Consider the following 25,574-nt stretch of genomic DNA (forward strand, 5'->3'; position numbering starts at 1 on the left):
ACGACCGGTTTTTCCATCAGAATAAACTCTGACGATTTTTCTGATGGTGTTCCACTGAAACGGACTTGCGTACACGCGATCACACCAAAGTCTGATCATTTACAACGTGGTGACGTACAACACGTACGACATAGCCAGTAGCCAATAGCTGCCCTTGCTTCGTTTTTGGTCCATCGGAATAGCATACAGATGAGCAGTTTTCCCGATAGGAATTGATTCCATCTTCCATCGGAAAGATTTAAAACATGTTCTATGTTTTCGAAAGAAAAAGTCAGATGAAGCCCACACACGATCGGAATATCCGATGGAATGATTCCATCGGACCTTTTCTGCCGGAAAGTCCAACCGTGTGTACGCGGCATTATTTTTAACATTCAGTTATTAAATGAATGAACCTTCCACAAAAAAAAACACATTCACTTTTTGAAATTTGTTTGTGCAACAAAAACTTTCCATTAAACTCCTTCAAATTTTCTCATCACTGTGGTTGGAAACGAATGGCGGTTTGACCCTCTGTTTAATTGAACACTCTTAAAATGAAACATTTGAAACAAAATTCTATTTGTGAATGGCAAGATTAATTCCAAGTTTCTGTCTCTTATACTGTAAGGTGCAAGAATCTGGAATTATTATTGTGGACAGCCATGAATAGATGCAACAGTCATTTTAAGGGCTACCTTTTTGTGTTTGTCAGCAACATCCTCTGTTGCTTTTTAGTTGCTGTTTTGGCTGCCCCCCTTTTCTTTTCTTTTTTCCTTTTTTGGGGGGGAAGTTGTGTTATTGAATTTTATCTTATTTCATGTCTTTCTTCTTTTCAGTTTCTGGTAGGAAAAAAATCTAATGAAAAAGGGTATTAGGTTTAAGCTTTTTGAGTAAGCCTGTGACAGACCCAACAAGAACAGGGGCTTTTGGAGGGGACTGCATGGTGGCCTCTTGCCTACTAGACACGTGCAATTCGTTTAGTTCCGAATACATTTTTTTAACAAATTAGTTCATTACGAAATTTCCGAATTTCCGAATTTCCAAATTTTTTTGAAATCTCAGAAATTCGGAATTCGGAAATTCGAAAATTCAAATTCGGAAATTCGAAATTCAGAAGTTCGGAAACTCTGAAGTTCGGAAATTCTGAAGTTTGGAAATTTAGAAATTTCAGAAATTCAAAATTTCAGAAATTTGAAAATCCGAAAATAAAAATGAAAATCTTAAAATTCAAAAAAATGAAAATCCGAAAATTTTGAAAACTCAAAAATCTGAAATAACTAAATAATAATAACTATTAAATTATAGGTATTGGAATGTCATTTCAAATTTGGCTGTTAGTGAGCATAAGGAGTACGAATTTATCCAAAGTTATGAATTATCTGAAATAACGAATGCCGTATCTAAAAGAACGGAACGTACTGATCTAATAATAATAAATAACAATAATAAAACGTTTTTATTATTATTATTTATTATTAATTTGTTTCGTTCCATTTGTTTAGATTAGAATAACGGCATTCGCTATTTTGGATAATTCAGATAAATTTGTATTTGTTACGTTCACAAACAGCCAAATTGGAAAGGAAATTCCAATACCTATAATTGAATAGTTCGTTTTTATTTAGTTATTATTTTGAATTTTACTGATTTACTTTCTTTTTTTCTGATTTTCAAATGTTCAGACTTTCACATTTTTGAATTTCCGAATTTTTGGAATTTGAAAATTCCGAACTTCGGGAATTTGCAATTCGGAAATTTGAAAATTTGGAAATATGAAAATTCGAAATTTGGAAATCTGAAAATACGAATTTTTGGATTTCAGAATTTTCGAATTTCCGAAAAAAGCGAAAAAATAATGAAATGAAAACATACGGTATAAAACTTTTTGTCAGTGCACATGTTTATAGGCAATAAACATGCACTGACAAAAAATTTGACTATGGGCCCTGGCTTTTAAGGGAACATTACTCTTTGGAAGGTGTGTGCCTGGGTGACCCTTGGAGTGGTCTTGCTTTGGATTCGGGATTGTTTCCCAAAACACACAGACACTGGGAATCTAGGAACGGGATCCATATTTGGGGCTTCTATGCCTCAAACCAACAATGACTGCAGATGTTAATGTAATCAGCTCAAATCACTGGGGCCTTCTGCTATAATGTGTTTATTTTAAGTAGGTCTCTCCCATAGTGTGCCTCCTAAGTGTCTTTCTCCCATTGTTAATGCCTATTGTTTCTGTCTCTCTGCTCATCAATGTGTTTATACTTTTAATAATGTGTATTGTACAATACTTTGTATTCAGGGTCGTAGGGGCTGAACGGTCTGGTGACCTAGGCTGGTTTAAGTGGGTATTTGTTAATTTGTTCATGTTAACCACTTCACCCTTAGAAGAATTTACCCCCTTCCTTACCAGAGCACTTTTTGCGATTCGGCACTGTGTCGCTTTAACTGACAATTGCCCTGTCATTCGACATTGCACCCAAACAAAATTGACGTCCTTTTTTTCTCACAAATAGGGATTTCTTTTGGTGGTATTTGATCACCTCTGCGGTTTTTATTTTTTGCGCTATAAACAAAAAAGAGCGACAATTTAGAAAAAAACACATTATTTTTTACTTTTTGCTATAATAAATATCCCCCAAAAATATATTAAAAAAACATTTTTTTCCTCGGTTTAGGCTGATACACATTCTTCTACATATTTTTGGTAAAAAAAGCGCAATAAGAAATTACTGATTGGTTTGCGCAAAAGTTATAGCATTTACAAAATAGAGGATAGTTTTATGGCATTTTTATTCATATTTTTTTTTTAAATGGCGGCGATCAGCGAGTTTTATCATGACTGCAACAATATGGCGGACACATCGGACATTTTTGACACATTTACGGGACCATTGTCATTTATACAGCAATCAGTGCTATGCAAATGCACTGATTCCTGTGTAGTGAAGGTGTTAACCACTAGGTGGCAGTGTAGGGGTTAAGTGTGTCCTAGGGGCGTGTTGCTAACTGTGGGGGGGGTGGCTGTGTTTTACACATCACTGATCTCTGCTCCAATCACAGGGAGCAGAGATCAGTGACACTCTTGCTAGACAGAATGGGGAAATGCTTTTTTTACATTAGCATCTCCCCGTTCTTCCTCTCTGTGAGGCGATCGCGGGTATCCCCACGGCAATTGAGTCCACGGGAACCTTGACCGGACTCACGGAGCTTTCCGTGGGCCTGCGAGCGCGCGCCCACACCTTCTCTTAAAGGGCAATGTACATGAACGTGATTTTGCCTGTACGTGCCCTTCTGCCAACGTATATCGGTGAGGCAGTCGGAAAGCGGTTGATTAAATCACTGTCAGCTATTAGTTACTAGAGATGTAGTAGCATACTGTTTATGTTGGCTGTTTCTTAGTTATGTCAATTATATTCTTGTATACAGTTTCCTTTGCATACCATAATGTGATCAGCTTCACCTGATTGTGTGGTATAAACATTATGTGTGAGTTTTCAATAAACAGTCATTCCTTTGGAGTTTACCTCACATCTTATATGTGTTCAATGATTGGGGGAAAAAGGGCTGGTATCAGCTCTCGGTCTGCTCGGAACAGTTTGGAGGGCAAGAGGCACTGTTTGGTGGAAGGAAGCACCTAATCGTGGTGCCAAGTGGTTCAGTCACAAAGTCTTTTTGCATAAAACACTTTATCCAGGAGGTTCCAAGGGCAAGGGATGTTATAGTGATTGTTGGCCACAATAATCTGGAACTTATGTGACGCCATCGGTGTGCAGAGGGTTTCCATTTCCTGTCTAAGTGTTGGAATGTGGGCGGTGCAGAGGGCAGAACAGAAGGAATCTAGGAGACTTCTAATATATATATTGTTTTTTTTTGGGTTATAGTGTTTTTTTTTTCGTTTGTTAATCAGGGAGGTATAGTATATTTTATATCCATGTACTTTGTTATTGTCTTTATTTTCAGCACAAGTCTGCAGTGTGAACTGCGAGGTGGTTAAAAATTTTATATATACATTACTCATACCATATTTTTCCATCAATGACAGCTAAAGGAAAGAAAGGACATGAGCATTGACTTCAACCTTTCTAAAGGTCCTCTCATTTTCTACCTAAGCAAGGTAAGCGTAAAAGAAATGTAAGTAAATTATTTATATATATATAGAGAGAGAGAGAGAGAGTTGTGCTCATAAGTTTACATACCCTGGCAGAATGTAACTATGAGTTCTTGGCCGTTTTTCAGGGAATTTGAATGGTAACACAAAAACTTTTCTTTCACTCATGGTTAGTGTTTGACTGAGGCCATTTATTATCAATCAACTGTGTTTACTCTTTTTAAATCATAATGGCAACAGAAACCCAAATGACCCTGATCAAAAGTTTACATACCCCAGTTTTTAATACCTTGCATTGCCCCCTTTAACATCAATGACAGCTTAAAGTCTTTTGTGGTATTTGTGGATGAGGCTCTTTATCTTCTCAGATGGTAAAGCTGCCCATTCCTCTTGGCAAAAAGCCTCCAGTTCCTGTAAAGAATAAAGAATCATAAATTCTGCCAGGATATAATAAACAACTGTGATATACACAGTATCTCACAAAATTGAGTACACCCCTCACATTTTTGTAAATATTTTATTCTATATTTTCATGTGACAACACTGAAGAAACTTTGCTACAATGTAAAGTAGTGAGTGTACAGCTTGTATAACATTGTAAATTTGCTGTCCCCTCAAAATACCTCAACCCACAGCCATTAATGTCTAAACCGCTGGCAACAAAAGTGAGTACACCCCTAAGTGAAAATGTCCGAATTGGGCCCAAAATGTCAAAATTTTGTGTGGCCCCCATTATTTTCCAGCACTGTCTTAACCATCTTGGGCATGGAGTTCACCAGAGCTTCACAGGTTGCCACTGGAGTCCTCTTCCACTCCTCCATGATGACATCACAGAGCTGGTGGATGTTAGAGACCTTGCGCTCCTCCACCTTCCGTTTGAGGATGCCCCACAGATGCTCAATAGGGTTTAGGTCGGGAGACATGCTCGGCCATTTCATCACCTTTACCCTCTGCTTCTTTAGAAAGGCAGGGGTCATCTTGGAGTGGTCTTGGTGTGTCTGGGGTTGTTATCATGTTAGAATACTCCCCTGCGGGCCCAGTCTCTAAAGGGAGGGGTTCATACTCTGCTTCAGAATCTCACAGTACATGTTTGTATTCATGGTTCCCTCAATGAACTGTATGTAGCTCCCCACCACCATGCTTGAGGCCGCGTACACACGCGCGGACTGTTCGCCCAACCTTGTTCGGCAAACAGTTTCGGCAAACAGTCCGCTCAAAATTTGCATGAGCGGACTTGCCCACACACGAGCGGACTGTTTCAACGAACTGTTTGCCAAACAGTTCGCTCAACTTTTGAAATGAACGGACTCGCCCACGTAAGGCGGAGGCAAATCCGCCCATTTCGAGCGCGTGTACAGGTAGGCGGGGCCCGCGAAGGAGACGTTGCGGGCTCCGCCGCCTGGAATGGGCTTAAAGGGGAACCCCAACGCCGAAAAAAATCGGCGTTGGGGTTCCCCCAAAGTCCACACCAGACCCTTGTCCGAGCACGCTACCCGGCCGGCCAGGAAAGGGGGGCGAGCGAGCGCGCCCCCCCTCCTGAGCCGTACCAGGCCGCGTGCCCTCAACATGGGGGGGTGCCTTGGGGAAGGGGGGGCCGCGCGGCCCCCCCACCCCAAAGCACCTTGTCCCCATGTGGATGAGGACAAGGGCCTCTTCCCGACAACCCTGGCCGTTGGTTGTCGGGGTCTGCGGGCGGGGGGCTTATCGGAATCCGGGAGCCCCCTTTAAGAAGGGGGCCCCCGGATACCGGCCCCCCACCCTATGTGAATGAGTATGGGGTACAATGTACCCCTACCCATTCACCTGTGAAATAAAGTACAAAAAAAAACACAACACAGGGAAAAAATATTTTATTGCACAGCTCCGGGGGTCTTCCGTCTTCGGGGGTCTTCTCGCCGGACTCCTCCGCTATCTGTGTGTAGCTCTTTTGCTAGCGGAGGAGTCCGGCTTTCTTCCTCCCCGCCGCCGGCCTCTTCTCCCGACTTCGGGGGTCTTGTCCCCCTCTTCGGTTCTTCTGCCGGGCCACCGCGCCTTCTTGTAGCTCTTTTGCAGGCGGTGGCCCGGTCTTCTGTCGCCGCTGTCGTCGCCGCCGCCGCCGCCGCCTTCCGTTCTTGTTCTTCTTCTTGTTCTTCTTCTTCTTCTCCTGGAGATGTTGACTCGACGAGCTCTCCGGCCGGAATGCCAGGGACACGCTCCGCTGCCACTTATATAGTGACAATGGGGCGGTGTCACATGGTATATGTCACATGGGTTGGTCACATGGTGACCCCGCCCCCTTACGATGTCATAGTCCCCATGTGACATCAACCCATGTGACCAACCCATGTGACATATACCATGTGACCCCGCCCCATTGTCACTATATAAGTGACCGCACAGCGCGGCTCTGGCATTCCGGCCGGAGAGAGCGACGTGTCAACATCTCCTGGAGAAGAACAAGAAGAACAAGAAGAAGAACAAGAACGGAAGGCGGCGACAGCGACAGCGGCGACAGAAGACCGGGCCACCGCCTGTAAAAGAGCTACAAGAAGGCGCGGTGGCCCGGCAGAAGAACCGAAGGCGGCGACAGAAGAACGGAAGGCAGCGGCGACAGAAGACCGGGCCACCGCCTGCAAAAGAGCTACAAGAAGGCGCGGTGGCCCGGCAGAAGAACCGAAGAGGGGGACAAGACCCCCGAAGTCGGGAGAAGAGGCCGGCGGCGGGGAGGAAGAAAGCCGGACTCCTCCGCTAGCAAAAGAGCTACACACAGATAGCGGAGGAGTCCGGCGAGAAGACCCCCGAAGACGGAAGACCCCCGGAGCTGTGCAATAAAATATTTTTTCCCTGTGTTGTGTTTTTTTTTGTACTTTATTTCACAGGTGAATGGGTAGGGGTACATTGTACCCCATACTCATTCACATAGGGTGGGGGGCCGGTATCTTAAAGGGGGCTCCCGGATTCCGATAAGCCCCCCGCCCGCAGACCCCGACAACCAACGGCCAGGGTTGTCGGGAAGAGGCCCTTGTCCTCATCAACATGGGGACAAGGTGCTTTGGGGTGGGGGGGCCGCGCGGCCCCCCCTTCCCCAAGGCACCCCCCATGTTGAGGGCACGCGGCCTGGTACGGCTCAGGAGGGGGGGCGCGCTCGCTCTCCCCCCTTTCCTGGCCGGCCGGGTAGCGTGCTCGGACAAGGGTCTGTTGTGGACTTTGGGGGAACCCCCACGCCGATTTTTTTCGGCGTTGGGGTTCCCCTTTAAGCCCATTCCAGGCGGCGGAGCCCGCGACGTCTCCTTCGCGGGCCCCGCCTACCTGTACACGCGCTCGAAATGGGCGGACTTTCCGAGCGGGAACAGTTTGCTCATTTCGAAAGTAGCCTACACACGGGCGGACTGTTCGCTCAAACACAGTTTCAGCGGACAGTTTTTCGGAATTTCCGAAAGACTTTGTCCGTCCAACTGTCCGCTGAAACTGTCCGCTGAAAGCCCACACACGGGCGGACTGTCCGCCCAAACACTGTTCAGCGGACAAGGTTGGGCGGACAGTCCGCCCGTGTGTACGCGGCCTGACTGTAGGCAAGACACACTTCTTTGGACTCCTCACCTGGTTGCCACCACGCACGCTTGCCACCATCTGAACCCAATACGTTTTTCTTGGTCTCACCAGACCACAGGACATGGTTCCAGTAATCCATGTCCTTTGTCTGCTTGTCATCAGCAAACTTTTTTTCAGATCCTCAGTTCTTTGCCATGAGGTGTCATGTTGAACTTCCAGTGACCAGTATGAGAGAGTGAGAGCGATAACACCAAATTTAGCACACCTGCTCCCCATTCACACCTGAGACCCTGTAACACTAACGAGTCACATGACACAGAGGAAGGAAAATGGTGAATTGGGCCCAATTTGGAAACTTTCACTTAGCGGTGTACTCAAAAAGTGGACAGTAGAAGATTGAAAAAACGTTACCTGGTCTGATGAGTCTCGATTTCAGCTGTGACATTCAGATAGTCGGGTCAGAATTTGTTGTAAACAACATGAAAGCATGGATCCATTATGCCTTGTATCAATAGTTCAGGCTGGTGGTGGTGATGTAATAGTGTGGGGGGGGATATTTTCTTGGCACACTTTGGACCCCTTAGTACCAATTGAGCATCGTTTAAACACCACGGCCTACCTGAGTATTGTTGATGACCATCCCTTTATGACAACAGTGTCCCCATCTTCTGATGTCTCCTTCCAGCTGGATAATTCACCATGTCACAAAGCTCCAATCATCTCACCACTGGACAATGAGATCACTGTACTCCAATGGTCTCCACACTCACCATATCTCAATCCAATAGAGCACCTTTGGGATGTGGTTGGATGGGAGATTCTCATCATGGATGTGCAGTCGGCAAATCTGCAGCAACTGCTTTATTCTAGCATGTCAATATGGACCAAAATCTCTGAGGAATGTTTCCAACACCCTTGTTAAATCTATGCCTTGAAGAATTAAGGCAAAAGGGGGTCCAACCCGGTACTAGCAAAAAATACCTAATGTGTGTGTTCCTGTATTTATACCTATATCCGTTTGGGACACAGACATGTAAACCACTGGCAACAAAAGTGAGTACACCCCTAAATGAAAATGTCCAAATTGGGCCCAATTTGCCATTTTCCCTTCCTGGTGTCATGTGACTTGTTAGTGTTAAAAGGTCTTAGGTGTGAATGGGGAGCAGGTGTGTTAAATTTAGTGTTTTCGCTCTCAATCTCTCATACTGGTCACTGGAAGTTTAACATGGCAAAGAACTCTCTGAGGATCTGAAAAAAAGTTTGCTGAAGACAAGTAGACTAAGGACATGGATTACTGGAACCATGTCCTGTGGTCTGATGAGACCAAGAGAAACTTATTTAGTTCAGATGGTGTCAAGTGTGTGTGGTGGCAACCAGGTGAGGAGTACAAAGACTGTGTCTTACCTACAGTGAAGCATGGTGGTGGGGAGCTACATACAGTTCATTGAGGGAACCATGAATGCCAACATATACTGTGAGATATTCAACAGAGCATGATCCCCTCCCTTCAGAGACTGGGCCGCAGCAGAGCATTCCAACATAACAACCCCAGAAACACAGCAGAGGGTAAAGATGATGGACTGGCCAAGCATGTCTCTGGACCTAAACCCTATTGAGCATCTGTGGGGCATCCTCAAACTGAAGGTGGAGGAGCGCAAGGTCTCTAACATCCACCAGCTCCGTGATGTCATCATGGAGGAGTGGAAGAGGACTCCAGTGGCAACCTGTGAAGCTCTGGTGAACTCCATGCCCAAGGGGGTTAAGGTAGAGCTGGAACATAATGGTGGCCACATTAAATATTGACACTTTGGGCCCAATTTGGACAGTTTCACTTAGGGCTGTACTCACTTTTGTTGCCAGTGGTTTAGACATTAATGGCTGTGTGTTGAGGTATTTTGAGGGGACAGCAAATTTACACTGTTATACAAGCTGTACACACTACTTTACATTGTAGCAAAGTGCAATCTCTTCAGTGTTGTCACATGAAAATATATAATAAAATATTTACAAAAATGTGAGGAGTCTACTCACTTTTGTGAGATACTATCTATATATAAACAGTATATATATATATATATATATATATATATATATATATATATATATATATATATATATATATATATATATATATATATATATATATATATATATATATATGTCTGTGTGTATATGCATGTATATTATTATTATTTTTTTATTTCCATTTTTTTAATATTCTTCTGTAACACTGATTTACATTGAAATGCATCCATATCTGTATACATAACATATGGTTAAATGGTAAAAGTTACATCCCCTCTCAGGTTTTCATTGATGTCTGTGTCCCAAAGGGATATAGGTATAAATACAGGAACACACACATTGGCCACTTTATTAGGTACACCTTGCTAGTACCGGGTTGGACCCCCTTTTGCCTTAATTCTTTGTGGCATTGATTTAACAAGGGTGCTCCACATCCACCACCACATCCCAAAGGTGTTCTATTGGATTGAGATCTGGTGTGCGTGGAGACCATTGGAGTTCAGTGACCTCATTGTCCAGTGGTGAGATGATTGGAGCTTTGTGACATGGTGCATTATCCTGAAGGAGCCATCAGAAGATGGGTACACTGTAGTCATAAAGGGATGGACATGGTCATCAACAATATTCAGGTAGGCCATGGTGTTTAAACAATGCTCAGTTGGTACCAAGGGGCCCAAAGTATGCCAAGAAAATGTCCTCCACACCATTACACCACCACCACCAGCCTGAACCATTGATACAAGGCAGAATGGATCCATGCTTTCATGTTGTTCACACCAAATTCTGACCCGACCATCTGAATGTCGCAGCTGAAATCGAGACTCATCAGACCAGGCAATGTTTTTCCAATCTTCTACGAGGGGGTCCCAAGGTTTCGACTGCCTGTTTTTATTTTTTTAATCCCATAGTTCTTGTCAGAAAGCCTATGTACTGTAGTTGTTAGTTCCTCAGTTTACATAGCTAAAGGTAGGTAAGTTGTAGAATGATGTCAAATGCTGAAAGTTGCTATATAGTCCAATTTAGATTGATGGTTGTCAGTCCTGTATATTTATTGTTCTGCCCCTTTCTTTATCTACTACCATTGCTTATTTTTTTTTTTTTTACTTATTTGAGCCAGGTCTCTTGGACTGAGAAACAATGCCTACAGTTTAATGTTCACCAGTACTTCTGGGTCGAACACCTACAGCCTGCATCTGTCACCATATTTGACTATTACAGTCCAGGTAAGAATCGTTTATCTTTCTTGGCTTCAACAGGCACTTATATTTAGCTGCCCTAAACTTGTGACTTGGTATACACCACTAAAGCCCCATACACACTATTTCCTGCTGAGTTTTTCCTTCAGATTTACCAAAACCATATAATATGAGGTCAAACCTTAGGAGTATCAATGTGTATGCAATCAGGCAGGCCCTTGCACTTTTGGTAAATCTGAAGAAAAACTCAGCAAAAAATCTGATAGTGTGTATGGGGCTTAAGAGTCTGTGGGAGCAACATAAATTGGGTAAGAGACTGTGTGTGAACCACTGGAAGTTGGCAAGCTTTATCTATTTCTTTTAATCCCTTCTAAAATGTGGGCTTGAGCATGTCAGATGTAGGGTGGAAGAGAGCTTATCTTGTAGGGGAAAGGAGAACATAATATTCATTGGAACAGGATCTCTAATATTTCTAATTTTCCTCTAGAGAGTTGTGTACTTTAACCTACAGCTAGGAGTTCAGTATACTAATCAGTTCCAGGACCTTTATGTAAATTGTGTGTTTAGGATGATATTTTCTCTTTGTAGACAACAGATGCACTAAGTTCTATCACATGAAGGAGGATAACAAAGCTCTGCAAACAGTCTGTAAAGGAGATATTTGTCGCTGTACTGAAGGCAAGTCTTAACTGTTTGCCATTTTTTTTCCTACTTGGAATCCTAAACCAATATTAGCATAGAGAAAAACAAATCATCTGCTGGTTTCATAACTATACATACTCAAACATATCTTTTAATCAAGGATCTTCCTACCAGTCTGGTGGTCATGTCATGGGTCTTTCCACTTCTCTTGTGGTAACAATGTGCTCTGCTTCCTCCTGTACTGTGTGTGCCTTTCATTGTAGTAATATTCTGGTCTTTGATCTTTGGTCTTTGGTGATTTTTTCTTCAAAGAAGTAGATCCGTGGTTGAACCCTGTTCTGGTCCTAGGCTGCTCACTTTTCAGTAGCTTGTATCAGGCATAGGTATGTGGAGGTGAGAAGCGCATTAGGATCCAGCTGTGCAGTAAGGGAAAAAGAGACCTCAGAGCTGCCTAGCAAAAACCAGCTGTCAGGGAAAGTTCCATCCACTGATGACACTGCCTGATATTTAGCGTGCAGTACTTTGGTCCACCAGCAGGTGTCTCCTGGCAGTCTGGAACTGCCAGGGGATCTTTCCCCCTGTTGGTAGTATTATGTGCTCTTTGGTCCCCAGTACTGGCCACCAGCGGGTGGTTCCTGGCAGTGTGGGGCCAACATCTTCTCTGGCAATCAGGCATCACCTGAGTCTGATTGAGATTTGTATAAATACCCGGCAGACACACTTATGCCTTGCCTTAGTATATTTCCTTGTGCCCTGATCCTGAACCTGAGAAGCTCTGTACCTGTTCCTTAAACCTGGTAGCTGAGTACCTGATCCTGTCTGATCCCTATCCTGATCCCTATCCTGATCCCTATCCTGTCCCACCTGTTGTCTTGCATCCCTGCCCTGCAGTTTGATCCGTCCATCCTCTCCCTGTCCTGTGTTCCTTACCCCATCTGCTGATTCTGGGACTGCCCTTTGTTTATCTACTGATCCCCTGTGCATGACCCTTGCTTGGCTATTGTTTATAATCCTGGTATTTCCCATTCATTGTACATATCTGTCTGTTGTTATTTGTGGGTCTCTGTCTGTTGGTTGGTTTATTGCACTGTGTGGTTGTATTTATATTTTTCACTTCCCTTAATAAATCATTATATTTCACTTATACACATTTGGGTTTACACTTATACACATTTGGGTGCAGTCCACATAATTCATCAGCTAATGAACACATTCACATTGCAAGACTGATATCTGTGTGCCAAACTCTGCTCTACTATGACTGCCTGGGCTCAGAGGAAGAGAGTTGAATGATGCAGGTTGTCATTTAACCCAAACAATGAAGGACATCTAGTGGTGGAATGCAATTACTGCAGGGGGAAGTTTTCAGATGGAAATTGAGTATTGTAATGGCGCTATCAGCAGTTATATGCGGGAGACCAAGCAGGGATTCCCAACGAAAAGCTGCAAGCGTAAGATCCATTGAAAGCAGTGGTGGCTGGTACTCCATTCGCCATCCACCCACCAGCCCCACACTTACCCCATCTAGGTCGCAAGCAGCTTCGACGGCTTCCCCTGCAACTCCTCCTCCTCGGCAGGTTCCTCCTGCGTCTCCTCCTCTTTGGTGGCTTCCTCCTTGGCAGCCAATACAGTCGCTTCTCCTATCGGCCAATCAAGTCTTAAGATCCACTTGCTTACTGGCCTGGAGGAGAATCAGGAGGAAAATAGTGAATATTAATTCGCTATTGTCACACAGCTGGGTGTCCCACCCTTTTTTAAAGCCAATTAGAGCCTCAGGCTATAATCATGTGCTTCAAAAATAAAAAAAACATTGAAATCCATGTGTCCGGCAACCTGCATGTAGATTAGGGGCCAGGCGCATGGAACAGGAGGGCGGTGCCCCTGCTCCCCTACTAGAGCAGCTGCCACTGATTGAAAGCAATGGGAGCACAGCTAATTGCAGCTGCTCACATGTAATCACTCAAGCAGCATCTACCTGAACTGATTCAGCCCTGAATACTTGATTATCTGCGGAAGTTGTCAGCCTCCTATTGCTTTCATTGGACCTTCCTCTTTCAGCTAATCACCGGGAACCCCTGCTAAGTCTTATGTCCCGTACACACGATTGGAAATTCGGCCAGCAAAAGACAGATGAGAGCTTTTGGTCGGAAAATGTGACCGTGTGTATGCTTCATCTGACTTTTGCTGGCCAATTTCCCGCCAGCAAAATATTGAGAGCGGGTTCTCTATTTTTCGGTCGGAAAAAGATCCGAACGGAAATTCCGATCGTCTGTACAAATTCCGAAGCGCAAAATTCCAAAGCATGCTCGGATACAATTCGACGCATGCTCAGAAGCATTGAACTTAATTTTCTCGACTCGTCCTTGGCGGTTGAAAGTTCAGAGAACTTTTGTGTGACCGTGTGTATGCAAGCCAAGCTTGAGCAGGATTCTGTCGGAAAAAAACATCCAAGTTTTTTCTGATGGAATTTCTGATCATGTGTACGGGGCATAACACATGTAATCGACAGTCCCATTTTCAAGCATGAATGGGGCCTTATTGGGTGATGTATTTATTAATTACTCTACCTGGTGTTCTCTCTTTAACCCATGTCAAGGGGCAAGTGTCCTGTAACCTCTGCAGAAACAGACTGTAATCTAAGATGGTGAACCCAGCAATTGTTGCTGTAAAGGTGACTCTTGATGTTTTATACACATTTAGTAAACTGTATTCTATTACTTTCTTTTAGGAAACTGTTACGTTGATCATCAAATAGATGACAACAATCCTAACTTCCTGTACAACAAGATATGTGAAGAAAGTGTGGCCTATGGTGGGTGAGATACTGGATAATGATATTCATGTGACAAACCAATTGCATGAATGCTACTTTTTTACTTTGTTTTTCAAATTTCTTTGCTTAAAGGTGATCAAACATGTCACAATCTAAAATCAGACCAATGAAGTACAATATCTGGCCTGACTGAATGCAGAACCATGCAAAAATAATGGTCCATTGAAAGTACCGCATCCATATAGTAATATTTTAGGTTAGAACAGTGAAAACGGGTAGGATTTTAATGTAGCAGATTACAAAATAGGTATGTCAAAATCTTTAGAATTTGATCTAGGTATCATGATAAAATATGTTTAACCACATCAATACAGCTTTCTTTTGGTGGTATTTAATCACCACTTTAAAAAATTTTGCTAAATAAATAAAAAAAGACCAACATGTTTGAAAAAAAAAAGTTTTTCTTTGTTTCTGCAGAACAATTTTGCAGATAAGTCATTTTTCACCTTCACTGATGAGGCAGCACTGATGGGCACTAATGAGGAGGCACTAATATGCAGCACTAATGGGCACTGATAGGCGGCATTCATATGCAGCACCGGTGGGCACTGATAGGCAGCACTGATAGGTGGCACTGATATGCAGCACCGATGGGCACTGATGGGCACTGATAGGTGGCATCGATATGCAGCACTGTTAGTCACTGATAGGTGGCATTGATATGCAGCACTAATGGCAGCCTTTATGGGCACTGATAAGCGGCAATGAAGGACACTGATAGGCTGCACTGATGGGCAGTTCTGATAGGTGGCAATGATAAATGGTACTGATAGGTGGCATTGATGAGGAGGCACTGACAGGCACCACTGATTGGCACTGGTTGACATTACTGATGGGCACTGATTGGCATCAATGGTGGGCACTGGTAGGCATCCCTGATGGGGCTGCACTTCATAGGCTCTTTAATGTGATTGGTGTTCAAGCAACGCACCCCACCACCCATCGTCGCGTTGCACACCCCCAGGGGTACGCACAAGTGACTTGTTCTGAAGGACGTCATACAGTATGATGTTCAGTCAGAACGGGAAAGCCACCGCTGGCCATCATTTTGCTTTAGGTCGGGCAGGAAGTGGTTAAAAATGAATTGTTCACATCATAGTTTTACATTATGTAAGGTCTCAGTATTTGTCATTACCTCTGACCCATTCCTATCCGCATTTAATATGTCTGTATCACTTGTGATCATTGGTCATATAAATGGCTCAATATTGTCATCACTATTTATTACTATTCTTCGGGACAGGTAATGGTTTTGGAGTGTATTCTCCACCTGTTTTTCGTAACAGAATTCTGCTTTTTTAAGTTAACATAAGGCCAATGGGCAGCCCTGTTGTGTGCCATTAGAGATAAGGATCCTCTCTAAAAATAAATGCCACACTTTGTATCTCGCTGTTGGTTTTTTGACAAAGAGCTTAGATCCATGCCATCATCATCCGAGAACCCATTCCCACATGTCTACAGGTGGCCAGCATGAAGTCCCAAGCCACGCGGTTAAAGGCCTTCTCCGCATCGGTGGATAGGAGAAGGAACCTGATGTCCTGTGCTCTGGCCGAATTAATTAAAAACAGGGACTTAGTCACATTATCCTTAGCCTCTCTGCCCGGCATGAAGCCTTGTTCAGGGCCAATAATCTTCTGTAGCAGGGGTCTGTTGGCAAGTATCTTTGCAAATATTTTTACATCTAGATTTAGCACAGATATAGGTTGATAGCTTGCACACTCTGAGGGGTCCTTACCGGGTTTTGGAAGGACCGTTATAAATGCTGAAAGCAGATCCGGAGTTACCTCTTTGGGTTGAGACATGGAGTTCAAAGCAGCCGCCAATGGATTTGTTAAGATGTCTATGAAGGTTTTGTAATATATAGATGTGAAACCATCTGGGCCCGGACTTCAAATCTTTAATGGCATTTTTTATTTCTGATGGTTCTATCTGGTTTTCTAACAGGGTAGAGTCCAAATCCTCCAGGGCAGGTAGGCCACTTTTGTCTAGATAGTTCCAAATAATCTGTGACCTGTAACTGACCATGCCTGGTTGTCTATGTTGCTGTGGTAGATTGTATTAGAGTAAAAAGTGTGGAAAAGTTGTGCAATCGCCTCCATTGTGACATCTAAGGAGCTATTGGCTTGCTTAATGCCCATGATGGTATTGCTAGCAGTGTGTTCCCTCAGGCCGCGTACACACGCGGGGACTGTTCGCTCAACTTTGTCCGCTGAACAGTGTTTCGGCGGACAGTCCGCTCGTGTGTGGGCTTTCAGCGGACAGTTTCAGCGAACAGTCTGCTGAACAAAGTTTTTTGGAATTTCCGAAAAACTGTCCGCTGAAACTTTGTTTGAGCAGACAGTCCCCTCGTGTGTAGGCTTGTTCATCAAACTAAGTTCCGCGCATGCTCAGAAAGGATTTACACGCCGAAGGTTGTATTGCAGTGTATAGGACGTCGTATTTTTCGTCCCGTCGTACGTGCCGTTCACGTCATCGCGCAAGTTTCAGCGGACTGTTCGTTCGTCGTGTGTGGCCAAGTCCGTCCATGCTAATTTTGAGCGGACTGTCCGCTGAAACTGTTTGACGAACAAAGTTGAGCGAACAGTCCCCGCGTGTGTACGCGGCCTCAGGGCCCTCGCTAACACTTTGCCAGTTTTGTTGCCTGTTTCATAATATATTTTCTTCCTAAAGAACAGAAAGAGTTTAGTTCTAGTGTCTAGGTTCTGCTTCAGTGTCTTCCTAGTGTCTAGCAGCTCTTTGGCAGATTGGACTGATAGTGACTATTTATGTAATGTTTCCAATCTGTGAATGCGTTTGTTGAGAAGTTTGATTTCTTTCTCCCTCTCTCTTTTGCGCTGAGCACCCATTCTTATCAGTTCACCACTAAGTGTGCATTTGTGTGCTTCCCATATTACCAGGGGGTCTACGTCTTGTGTATTGTTGCATTCAAAAAAGTTCTTAAGTGATACTGTGAGTTTGGTCAAAAGAGAGGGGTCAGAAATTAAAGAGGAGTTAAGTCTCCAGGTCTGAGGTTTAGGAGGAGCCTTCATCAGATCAAGTGTCAAAGCTATTGGTGTCTGTTACAACTGAGATCTTTTTGTGCTATGAAAAGGTAGTCTAGGTGGGCTTATTTCTCATGTGGGATCAAGTTGATTTAGAAGTTTTGTCCATCGGGATTGAGAAAGTGCCATGAGTCTATTAACTGGAGAGAATGCAGGATGGATTTAATTTTCTTGAGAACCTTGTATTTAATGCTGGTGTTACTGGTGGAAGTGTCTGCCAGAGGGTTCAATGGGATGTTAAAATCACCTCCAAATATTAGGCATCCTGACATGAAACCCTGTAGCTGCTGTAATATGCTTGCAAAATGTAAGGTATGCCTTGTTGGGGAAGTACACGTTCGCTAAAGTGAGGGGTGTGCCCCCATATGTCCCTTTCAAAAATATGAATCTGCCATCAGGGTCTGTCAGTTGTTCCACTACTCAAAAGAGGCATCTTTACTTACTAGAATCAATACCCCTTTGGATCTGGTGTGGTTATTGGTGGCATGAAATGCCCTAGTGAAGACTGAAGTAGTGAGTTTTGGCACGTGGTGGGTTTTAAAAATTAGTTTCTTGTAAAAACACAAAATGTGACCTACCTTTTTTAACTTTTTGGGAATATTCAGCCCCCTCATGTTATGTGAGATCGCCATAGGGCCATGACCTAAGGAGGAGTATGCCATGATGAAGATTCAGGAGGAAGTGTATCGAGATGAACACCTGAAATACAGACTTGTATATACTGGGTATTATTTCACTGTTGTATAAGCAAAGTGGTCAATCTAAGACACTAATGCTGCATACACACTTTCCGGCAGACTAGGTCCTATGGTCTTCTGACTTTTGGCAGAAGTCCGACGGACTTTAGGACCGAACGGACTTGCGCGCACACACACAAATGGACTAAGTCCGTTTGAAAGTCTGTTAGTTTTGAACGTGATGATGTAAACTAAACTAAAGACTAAACAAGGAAGTTCAATAGCCAGTAGCTAATAGCTGCCAATGCGTCAAATTTGGTCCATCGGACCAGCACACAGACGAACAGTTTTCCCGATATAAGTCCGTCAGACACGAGTCCGTCGGATAGATTTGAAACATGTTCTATTTCTAGTTCTGCCGGACTCTTTTTCCCGAAAACAAATGGACCAGCCCACACACGATCGGATTGTCCGGACTAATCCTGTCAGACCTAGTCTGCCAGAAAGCCCGGTCGCATGTACGCGGCATTATTATTATTATTATACACGATCTATATAGCGCCAACAGTTTACGCAGTGCTTTACAATGTATAGGGGGGACAACACAACACAGGGAGGGGGTGGTTGTACAAAAGGTAATAGCATTAGAGATAGAAAAGATGTGAGTCTGAGTGAGAAAGTTAGAGAAGTACAGAACTACCTTTAGATAGAACACTATCTGTAAAGGTTAATGTTAGAGTATCCTGGACACTGCTTGTGTGTTCCAGGTCACTTTGTTGGGGGGAGAGAGGGAGACAGCTACTCGGTGAGTGAACAGATATTACTAATGTACTATGTAGGTTAGTATATGTATTAACAGGTGAAACCACACCTCCACAGAACACACAGCCTTAAGACCAACAATATAGAGGGCTGATTATTAAAACCCAAATGATCGTGGGTATATGCTCCCATGTAAACATTAGAGCACATCGCTACCAACCCCTTGCTGAAATGTATAATGTGACCTAATTGTTTGCACCATTACAGTTCCCATATTTGTCCGCCACATGTAGGTGGCAGGACCAGTACTCAACCTATCTGTGCTGCAGCAGAGATGGGTGGTTCAGGCCTAACAGTTTAGAACTCCTCAGCAGTATAACAATTGCAGTAAAAAGGTACTGACCCTTACTATGTCAGCAATTATGTTACTACCAGAGATAACATCCGTAGTCCCTGGAATGGCAAAAATATATCTTAAAGTATAGCAAATGCTCTCAGATACTTTTCCTGAAGAGCCCCATTGGTACCTTTTACTATCAAACCTTCAGGGAAAATGTGAGGTTCAGTCCATGTGCCAAAGCTGCATTTTGGGGGCTGAGAGAAGATACAGGAAAAATTAAAATGAAAAGATCTGCAACTTGAAAACAAAGCGTGAATTAAGGGTGAACTTGTTTGTCTGACACGCCCATTAACCCTCTTCTTGATCTCGTTCAGCCATAGGTCTTGAGTTAGGAGGGCCAGCTTTGGAACCTCCAAAGTGAGGAGAATGGTGAACAGATTGGGCTTCTATCGGGAGGTGGTATTGCAAAATCAATGCATCAGTCTGGTAGTTCTTTCGAGTCCAGGCCTAGACCCTCACAAAAGTCAGTAAACTCCACCGGGGTGTGTAGAACATGTTGATGGCCATTGGTGACCACAATGAGCGCTACAAGGAAATGCCAAGTGTATTTTAAGTCCTTGTCTTTCAGCTTATCCAGAAGACGCAGGGCCCTGTGATTTTTTTTTTTTAAGGTGATTTGGGATAAGTCCTGAAACAGCATTATGCCCTTACACACGGTTGGAAATTCAGACGGAAAAAGTCAGATCGTATTATGTTGTCGGAAAATCTGATCATGTGTGGGCTCTAGCGGACTTTTCCATTGGAATTTCCAACAGAAAAAGTTTGAGAGCAGGACCTAAAATTTTCCAACAACAAAATCCGATCGTATGTATAGAATTCCGACGCACAAAGTGCCACGCATGCTCACAATACATTTTGGGACGCAAGCAATTGGCTACTGGCCTCTTCGCAGTCCCGTCGTACGTCTTTTACGTCACTGCATTCTGAACGATCAGATTTTCCGACAACTTTTTGCGACAGTGTGTATGCAAGACAAGTTTCGACCAAAATTCGTTGGAAAAAATCTGATGGATTTTGTGGTCGGAATGTCCGACCGCGTGTACAAGGCATTATAGTTTCTCCATTAAAAATGACTTGGTAATTTCTCCTGGCCTTTCGCATTATGTTTTCTTTTATTCAAAAGCTCTGAAGACAGCATATTATACCCCTCGGTCTGAGAGCCCTGTGAGCCCGGACAAAATCTATCTCTATATCTTCCTTTCTGTCTAGCAGGCTGTTGAATACTCTTTGGAGAGCAGGGATAATTTGGTAGTTTTCAACAGATTCTGGAATGCCCCCACCCTAAAATTGTTCCTCCTGCCTCTGTTGTCGGTCTTCCAAGTGTGGGATGCTGTAAAGCTTTTTACACAGCATTGGCGCCTTGGAGGTTGAGTATCAGGCTGTAAGGCTGTGTGTTCGCCGGAGCTCCTCTAGTTTGCTGCCATCCAAGCTGCGTGCCAAGCCATGTCCTCTATTTATATTTTATATATCATGATGTTTCCTGCTTTTGTTCATATATTTGTATAATTATATATATATACTGAATTCTGTATACACATATTTTTTCTGACTTGTTTTTTTGCTGTTGTGTCACCAGATAATACAGCTTGCTTTAAAACAGTCCCTGAAGAAGTAATTAAACATTTCAGCATATATTCTGAAACATGTTGGGATTTCTGTACATATGCACTTTGTTGGGCCTCCCACGATGAGATCAGTCATGTGTTCCAGAACCTAGCTGTATTGTACTATTATGACTATCCGTCTTGCTTTTATAATCATTCAATTTTGTGTATTTACATACATTCTTTACTCCTTTATCTGGTCTTCATTCTTTGCCCATAAAATCCCAGGGGCACCGCCTCTGTTTTTTCTCTGTATTTTGGGATGTGGCTTAGGTCTCCAGCTCGGTATCTATAGATGGCTCTCCAACACATTTCAGTTGATTTCCTTTTAAAGCACAAATATATATTTTTTTTCCCACAGCATACAAGGCAACACTCAGTGACATAGAGGACAGTCACAGCTATACCACTTATGTGATGACCATTCAAAGAGTTTTTAAGGAAGGTAACGCCTTTTATATGCATGTGATTAAAATTAAGCCCAATTGAAGTTTCATACTAGTATAATACTGCTGTACCTTATCTTTTTAAATCAGTTTTCTCTTGTATATACCCTAAAATGTTTTTTGTCTTTGTGGAAATGTTCTTTCTGTCCTTCCACTCCAGTGCTTTGTGCTGTGTGCTGGCATAGGTGACTAATGGCCACACCCCCTATCATTGGCAACCTTATGCCACGTACACACGATCGAATTGTCCTGCAGACTTAGTCCGGCACACAGTCCGGCAAACAATCCACCGGACTTTCTAACGAACGGACTTGGCCACACACGGACCCTCCGAAAATCCGGCGATTTCTAACGCGATGACGTACAGCATGTACGACGGGACTAGAAAAAGGAAGTTCAATAGCCAGTAGCCAATAGCTTCCTTCTCATACTTGCTTCTGAGCATGCGTCATTCTTAGTCCGCCGGACTAGCACACTGACGGACGTATTGTCCGCTTAAAGCCAAGTCCGACTGACAAATTTTGATGCAAAACTACTTTCTAAGTCCGCCGGACTTTAGGATGAAAAAAGTCCGCTGGAGCCCACACACGATCGAATTGTCCGGCGTAATGCGGTTCGGTCGTGTGTACAAATTCGGTCGTTTGTACGTGGCATTACACAGACTTGTATTGCTGAGGAAGAGACGTGGCAGGTCTGCTATATTACTGACCACTGGACAGCGTGCAGACTCTGCAGTGCAAAACTACTGTAGTAGTCAAGTGGAGGAAAGACTGTAAAAATGGAGGTCACCGTTTAGGTGACCGCATATCTAATTCTGTGCCATGTTGTGCTTTTGAGAATAATTTTTCCAGTTTTATCATTTTTTTTTATTTCAACAATTTTTTTTTTTCAGTTTTATCATCGAGAATAATTTTTCCTGCACGATAATTATGAATCATTTTTGACATGATACTATTTGTAAGATACAGGATCAATCAATATGAACACAGACTAAAAATAGGAGATTTATTCACCAGACATGTATTCATACAAAATAGTTATATGTATTGGTTGACAGAAATGAATGGTACATAAAGTAGAAAGAAAATATATTGACACATCTGCTAATGGTAGTGCTATACTTTTTAAATGACACAGAAATGCTAAAACTTCCCTGTAGAGTCAATAACCGCGCATATATATAATGATTAGACAGAACTTCCTTACTATGCTGCAAGTAAGTGATCAACTGTGTGAAATAAAATAGACGCCTGCTATGTCAACAAAAAGAAACATTACAAAAAATGTAAGTTAAAAATGAAGCTACAGAAAAATCTACAAGGTGGTCGCCTCAAAAGAAATAGTTATCCAACTGTTTATATCTCAGTATATTTGTATTGCTTTTCAGAATTCAGATTTCAGAAAAAAAGAAAAACACAAGATAACAAAAAAAAAAAAAAACACACACACACACACAAAAACAAATACCTGCTGAATGCATACCAATAACAGAGATTATCATCTCCATTATAATTCGAAATACTATACAAAACAACTAAATTGCATAATAATACATCTCCACAAAAACCCTCTATATTAAATATAGATATTTTGGAAGAATAACCATCTTGATGGAATTAATACGGCCAAACCATGATAAAGAAAGCTTCGACCATGATAACAGCTCAGCCTGAGTTTGTAATAAAAGTGGATGAAAATGTAGCTCATAAACGAGAGTAAGGTCTGTTGGAATTTTCACTCCTACCGTAAATATTCCACTGCTACTTCTTGCCAATGGAAAGGAAATAATTCTTCTAACGAAGAAACCTCGTCTCTGGGTAGTGAAAAATTTAGAAAATCAGATTTAGTTAGATTTACCTTAAAGTTGCTTAGGTATCCAAAGGAATTTAATTCTTTTAAGATGGAATACTAATCCTTGATGATGTTATATAAAGTAAGACGTCATCTGCATAAAGTGAAGTTTTATAGTCTAGCTCATAAATAGTGATCCCATGTATAGAAGGGTCATTACGTATAGCTATTGATAAGTGCTTCATTGTGATCACATATAGTAATGGAGATAATGGACAACCTTGACGGGTTCCGTTATAAATCTTGAATAAAGTGGAAAGAGTACCATTTATTCAAACCTGTGCAGTTGTAATTGTATATAAGGACATGATTTAATTAATCAAATTATTGCCCAGATTAATCTGACAAAGTCATTGGAGCAAGAACCTCCAGTTTAGGCAATCAAATGCCTTTTCAGCATCGACTGAAAGCAGGCACTCCAGGATCTGTTGTTTCTGTGATAGAGAGATTAATGAGAGAGTCTTACTGGACTTATCTCGGGTCTCTAGACCTCACAAAACCAGTCTGATCTCTGTATGAATTATTTGAGGCAATATTGGTTGAAGCCTATTTGCAGTAAGTTTAGCCTAAAGTTTTATATCTTGATTCAGCCATGAGAGAGGATGATAACTGTTTGGGTTTGTTTCATCTTTACCTGATTTCAAAATAACAGAAATATAAGCCTTCAAGGCTTCCTGGGGGAAAAGACTGAGACTCTGAGACCAAATTTTAGGTTTAATGCTAATTGTCAATGTAGCGTCTAATAAAGATTGTGAAACAAAAATATAATCAAGCCTACTATGAGTTTTATTAACTGAAGAAAAGAAAGTATAGTCCCTCTCAGAAAGTTGTAGTATATGCCATAAATCAAATAATTTAATTGAAGATAATTTCTGCTTTAATTTACGTAGAGCCGAATATGAAATATGGGTTTTTCTTGAAGATTAATCCATTCAGGGATCGAAAAACAGATTAAAATCACTCCAGAGAATAATATCACCCTCTGCAAAAGTCTCAAGAATACGTATGTATTTAAGACCCTCAGAGACTTGAGAGGTATTCGGTAAATATACATTAGCTATAGTATATACTTTTATTCAATTTTTAATTTTTAGAAATTAATATCTACCTCAAGAGTCAGATATAGAATCTAAAACTTGACACGTCACATTCTTATGCATATGCATAGCAATTGATACTCCTGTGGATTTAGCATATGGATTTTTACTATAAAACCAAGTAGTATAATATTTATATTTACATGTTGGGATAGTATCCGAACGGAAATGTGTTTCTTGAAAAAACACTATATCAATTTTTTCATAACTGCAGCATTCACAGAGTCACGCCTGATCCCTGCAAACGCTAGCAGTTTTTTTAGTAGTGTTTGAAGCAGTCACTGACAGTCAGGTGCTCTTTTTTCCTGTGAGTCTCACTAGTTGTACCAGTAAATTTAGAGGCCAAAATGTCCAATTGAAGGTACACTAGTGAAGAGGCCTACACGTTTCTGAGCATGACAGATGAGAGTGAAGAGGAAGTCACCCATCTGTCAGATTCAGGCTCTGACAGATAGCTCTGACAACGGAGTAGTGGTCCCGGGCCAAGGTCAGGTGTACTCTACCCCGTTCTTCTGCTGTTGTTGAGGTGCAAGAACCGCAGGGCCCTCGTATGGAGCAGAGAGCCAGTACTAGTGCCGCTCATCCTTCTGGTGAACTGGTAAGCACCAGCAGCCTAGTACATCCTGGTCATACATCCAGAACTGATTTAACACTTGGTGACGTGGCGAGTCCCAGAAGTGCAGTTCAAGCTGGTGAGGTGGCTAGCATAACTAATGTCCCACAGCCACCAAGAAGACAAAGACAAGCCCATCGAGCCCATAGTGCCCTGCCTGCTTCATTTTCCAATCCAAATTGGGAGCCCACCACTTCTGCAGCACCCGTACTTCCCCTATTTACTGGCCAACCTGGAATTCAGGTGGAAACAGTTGATTTTGCATCACTTGATTTTTATTTACTTTTTTTCACGGAAGATCTCTATAAATCTATTGTGGACCAAAGCAATTTGTATGCTGGTCAATTCATCACCGCTAATCCCCAGTTGACCCTTGCCAGAGATTGGAGACCAATTACTGTCTCCAAATGTAAGACCTTCCTGGGCCTATCCCTCCTCATGGGCATAACTAAAAAAAAGTGAGTTGCGGTCATATTGGTCCACTGGCCCAATTCACCATATGCCCTTGTTCTCTGCCTCCAGGACACGATACGAGAAGATCTTGCAGTTCATGCATTTCAATGACAATGAACTCTCTTGTCCTCAGGGTGACCCTGATACGAATTTGACCCCTTGTAAACCACTTCAACTAGCAGTTTGCAGCCTTATTTACTCCCGATCACGCTGTCTGCGTTGATGAGTCCCTGACTAAGTTTTCTGGCTGCTTTTCATTCAAACAGTATCTTCCCCGTATGTTATAGGTATAGGTTATGAATATTTTCTTTCA

General features: G+C 42.6%; 1 protein-coding gene across 2 annotated transcripts in view; it reads left to right on the plus strand.

Annotated features, from left to right (window-relative positions):
* Positions 1-25,574, plus strand: part of LOC143961249 (A.superbus venom factor 1-like) — a 251,857-nt gene that overhangs the window by 219,504 nt on the left and 6,779 nt on the right. For both annotated transcript variants that reach the window (XM_077470484.1, XM_077470485.1), the window contains exons 34-38: positions 4,025-4,096; positions 10,764-10,869; positions 11,431-11,520; positions 14,213-14,296; positions 21,163-21,246. In XM_077470484.1, the coding sequence (XP_077326610.1) occupies positions 4,025-4,096; positions 10,764-10,869; positions 11,431-11,520; positions 14,213-14,296; positions 21,163-21,246 (436 nt within the window). The remainder of the gene's footprint in view (positions 1-4,024; positions 4,097-10,763; positions 10,870-11,430; positions 11,521-14,212; positions 14,297-21,162; positions 21,247-25,574) is intronic.

This window comes from Lithobates pipiens, unplaced genomic scaffold (assembly GCF_037356315.1).
Source record: "Lithobates pipiens isolate NorthernLeopardFrog02 unplaced genomic scaffold, aLitPip1_a1.2 Scaffold_8, whole genome shotgun sequence".
Taxonomy (NCBI): Eukaryota; Metazoa; Chordata; class Amphibia; order Anura; family Ranidae; genus Lithobates; species Lithobates pipiens.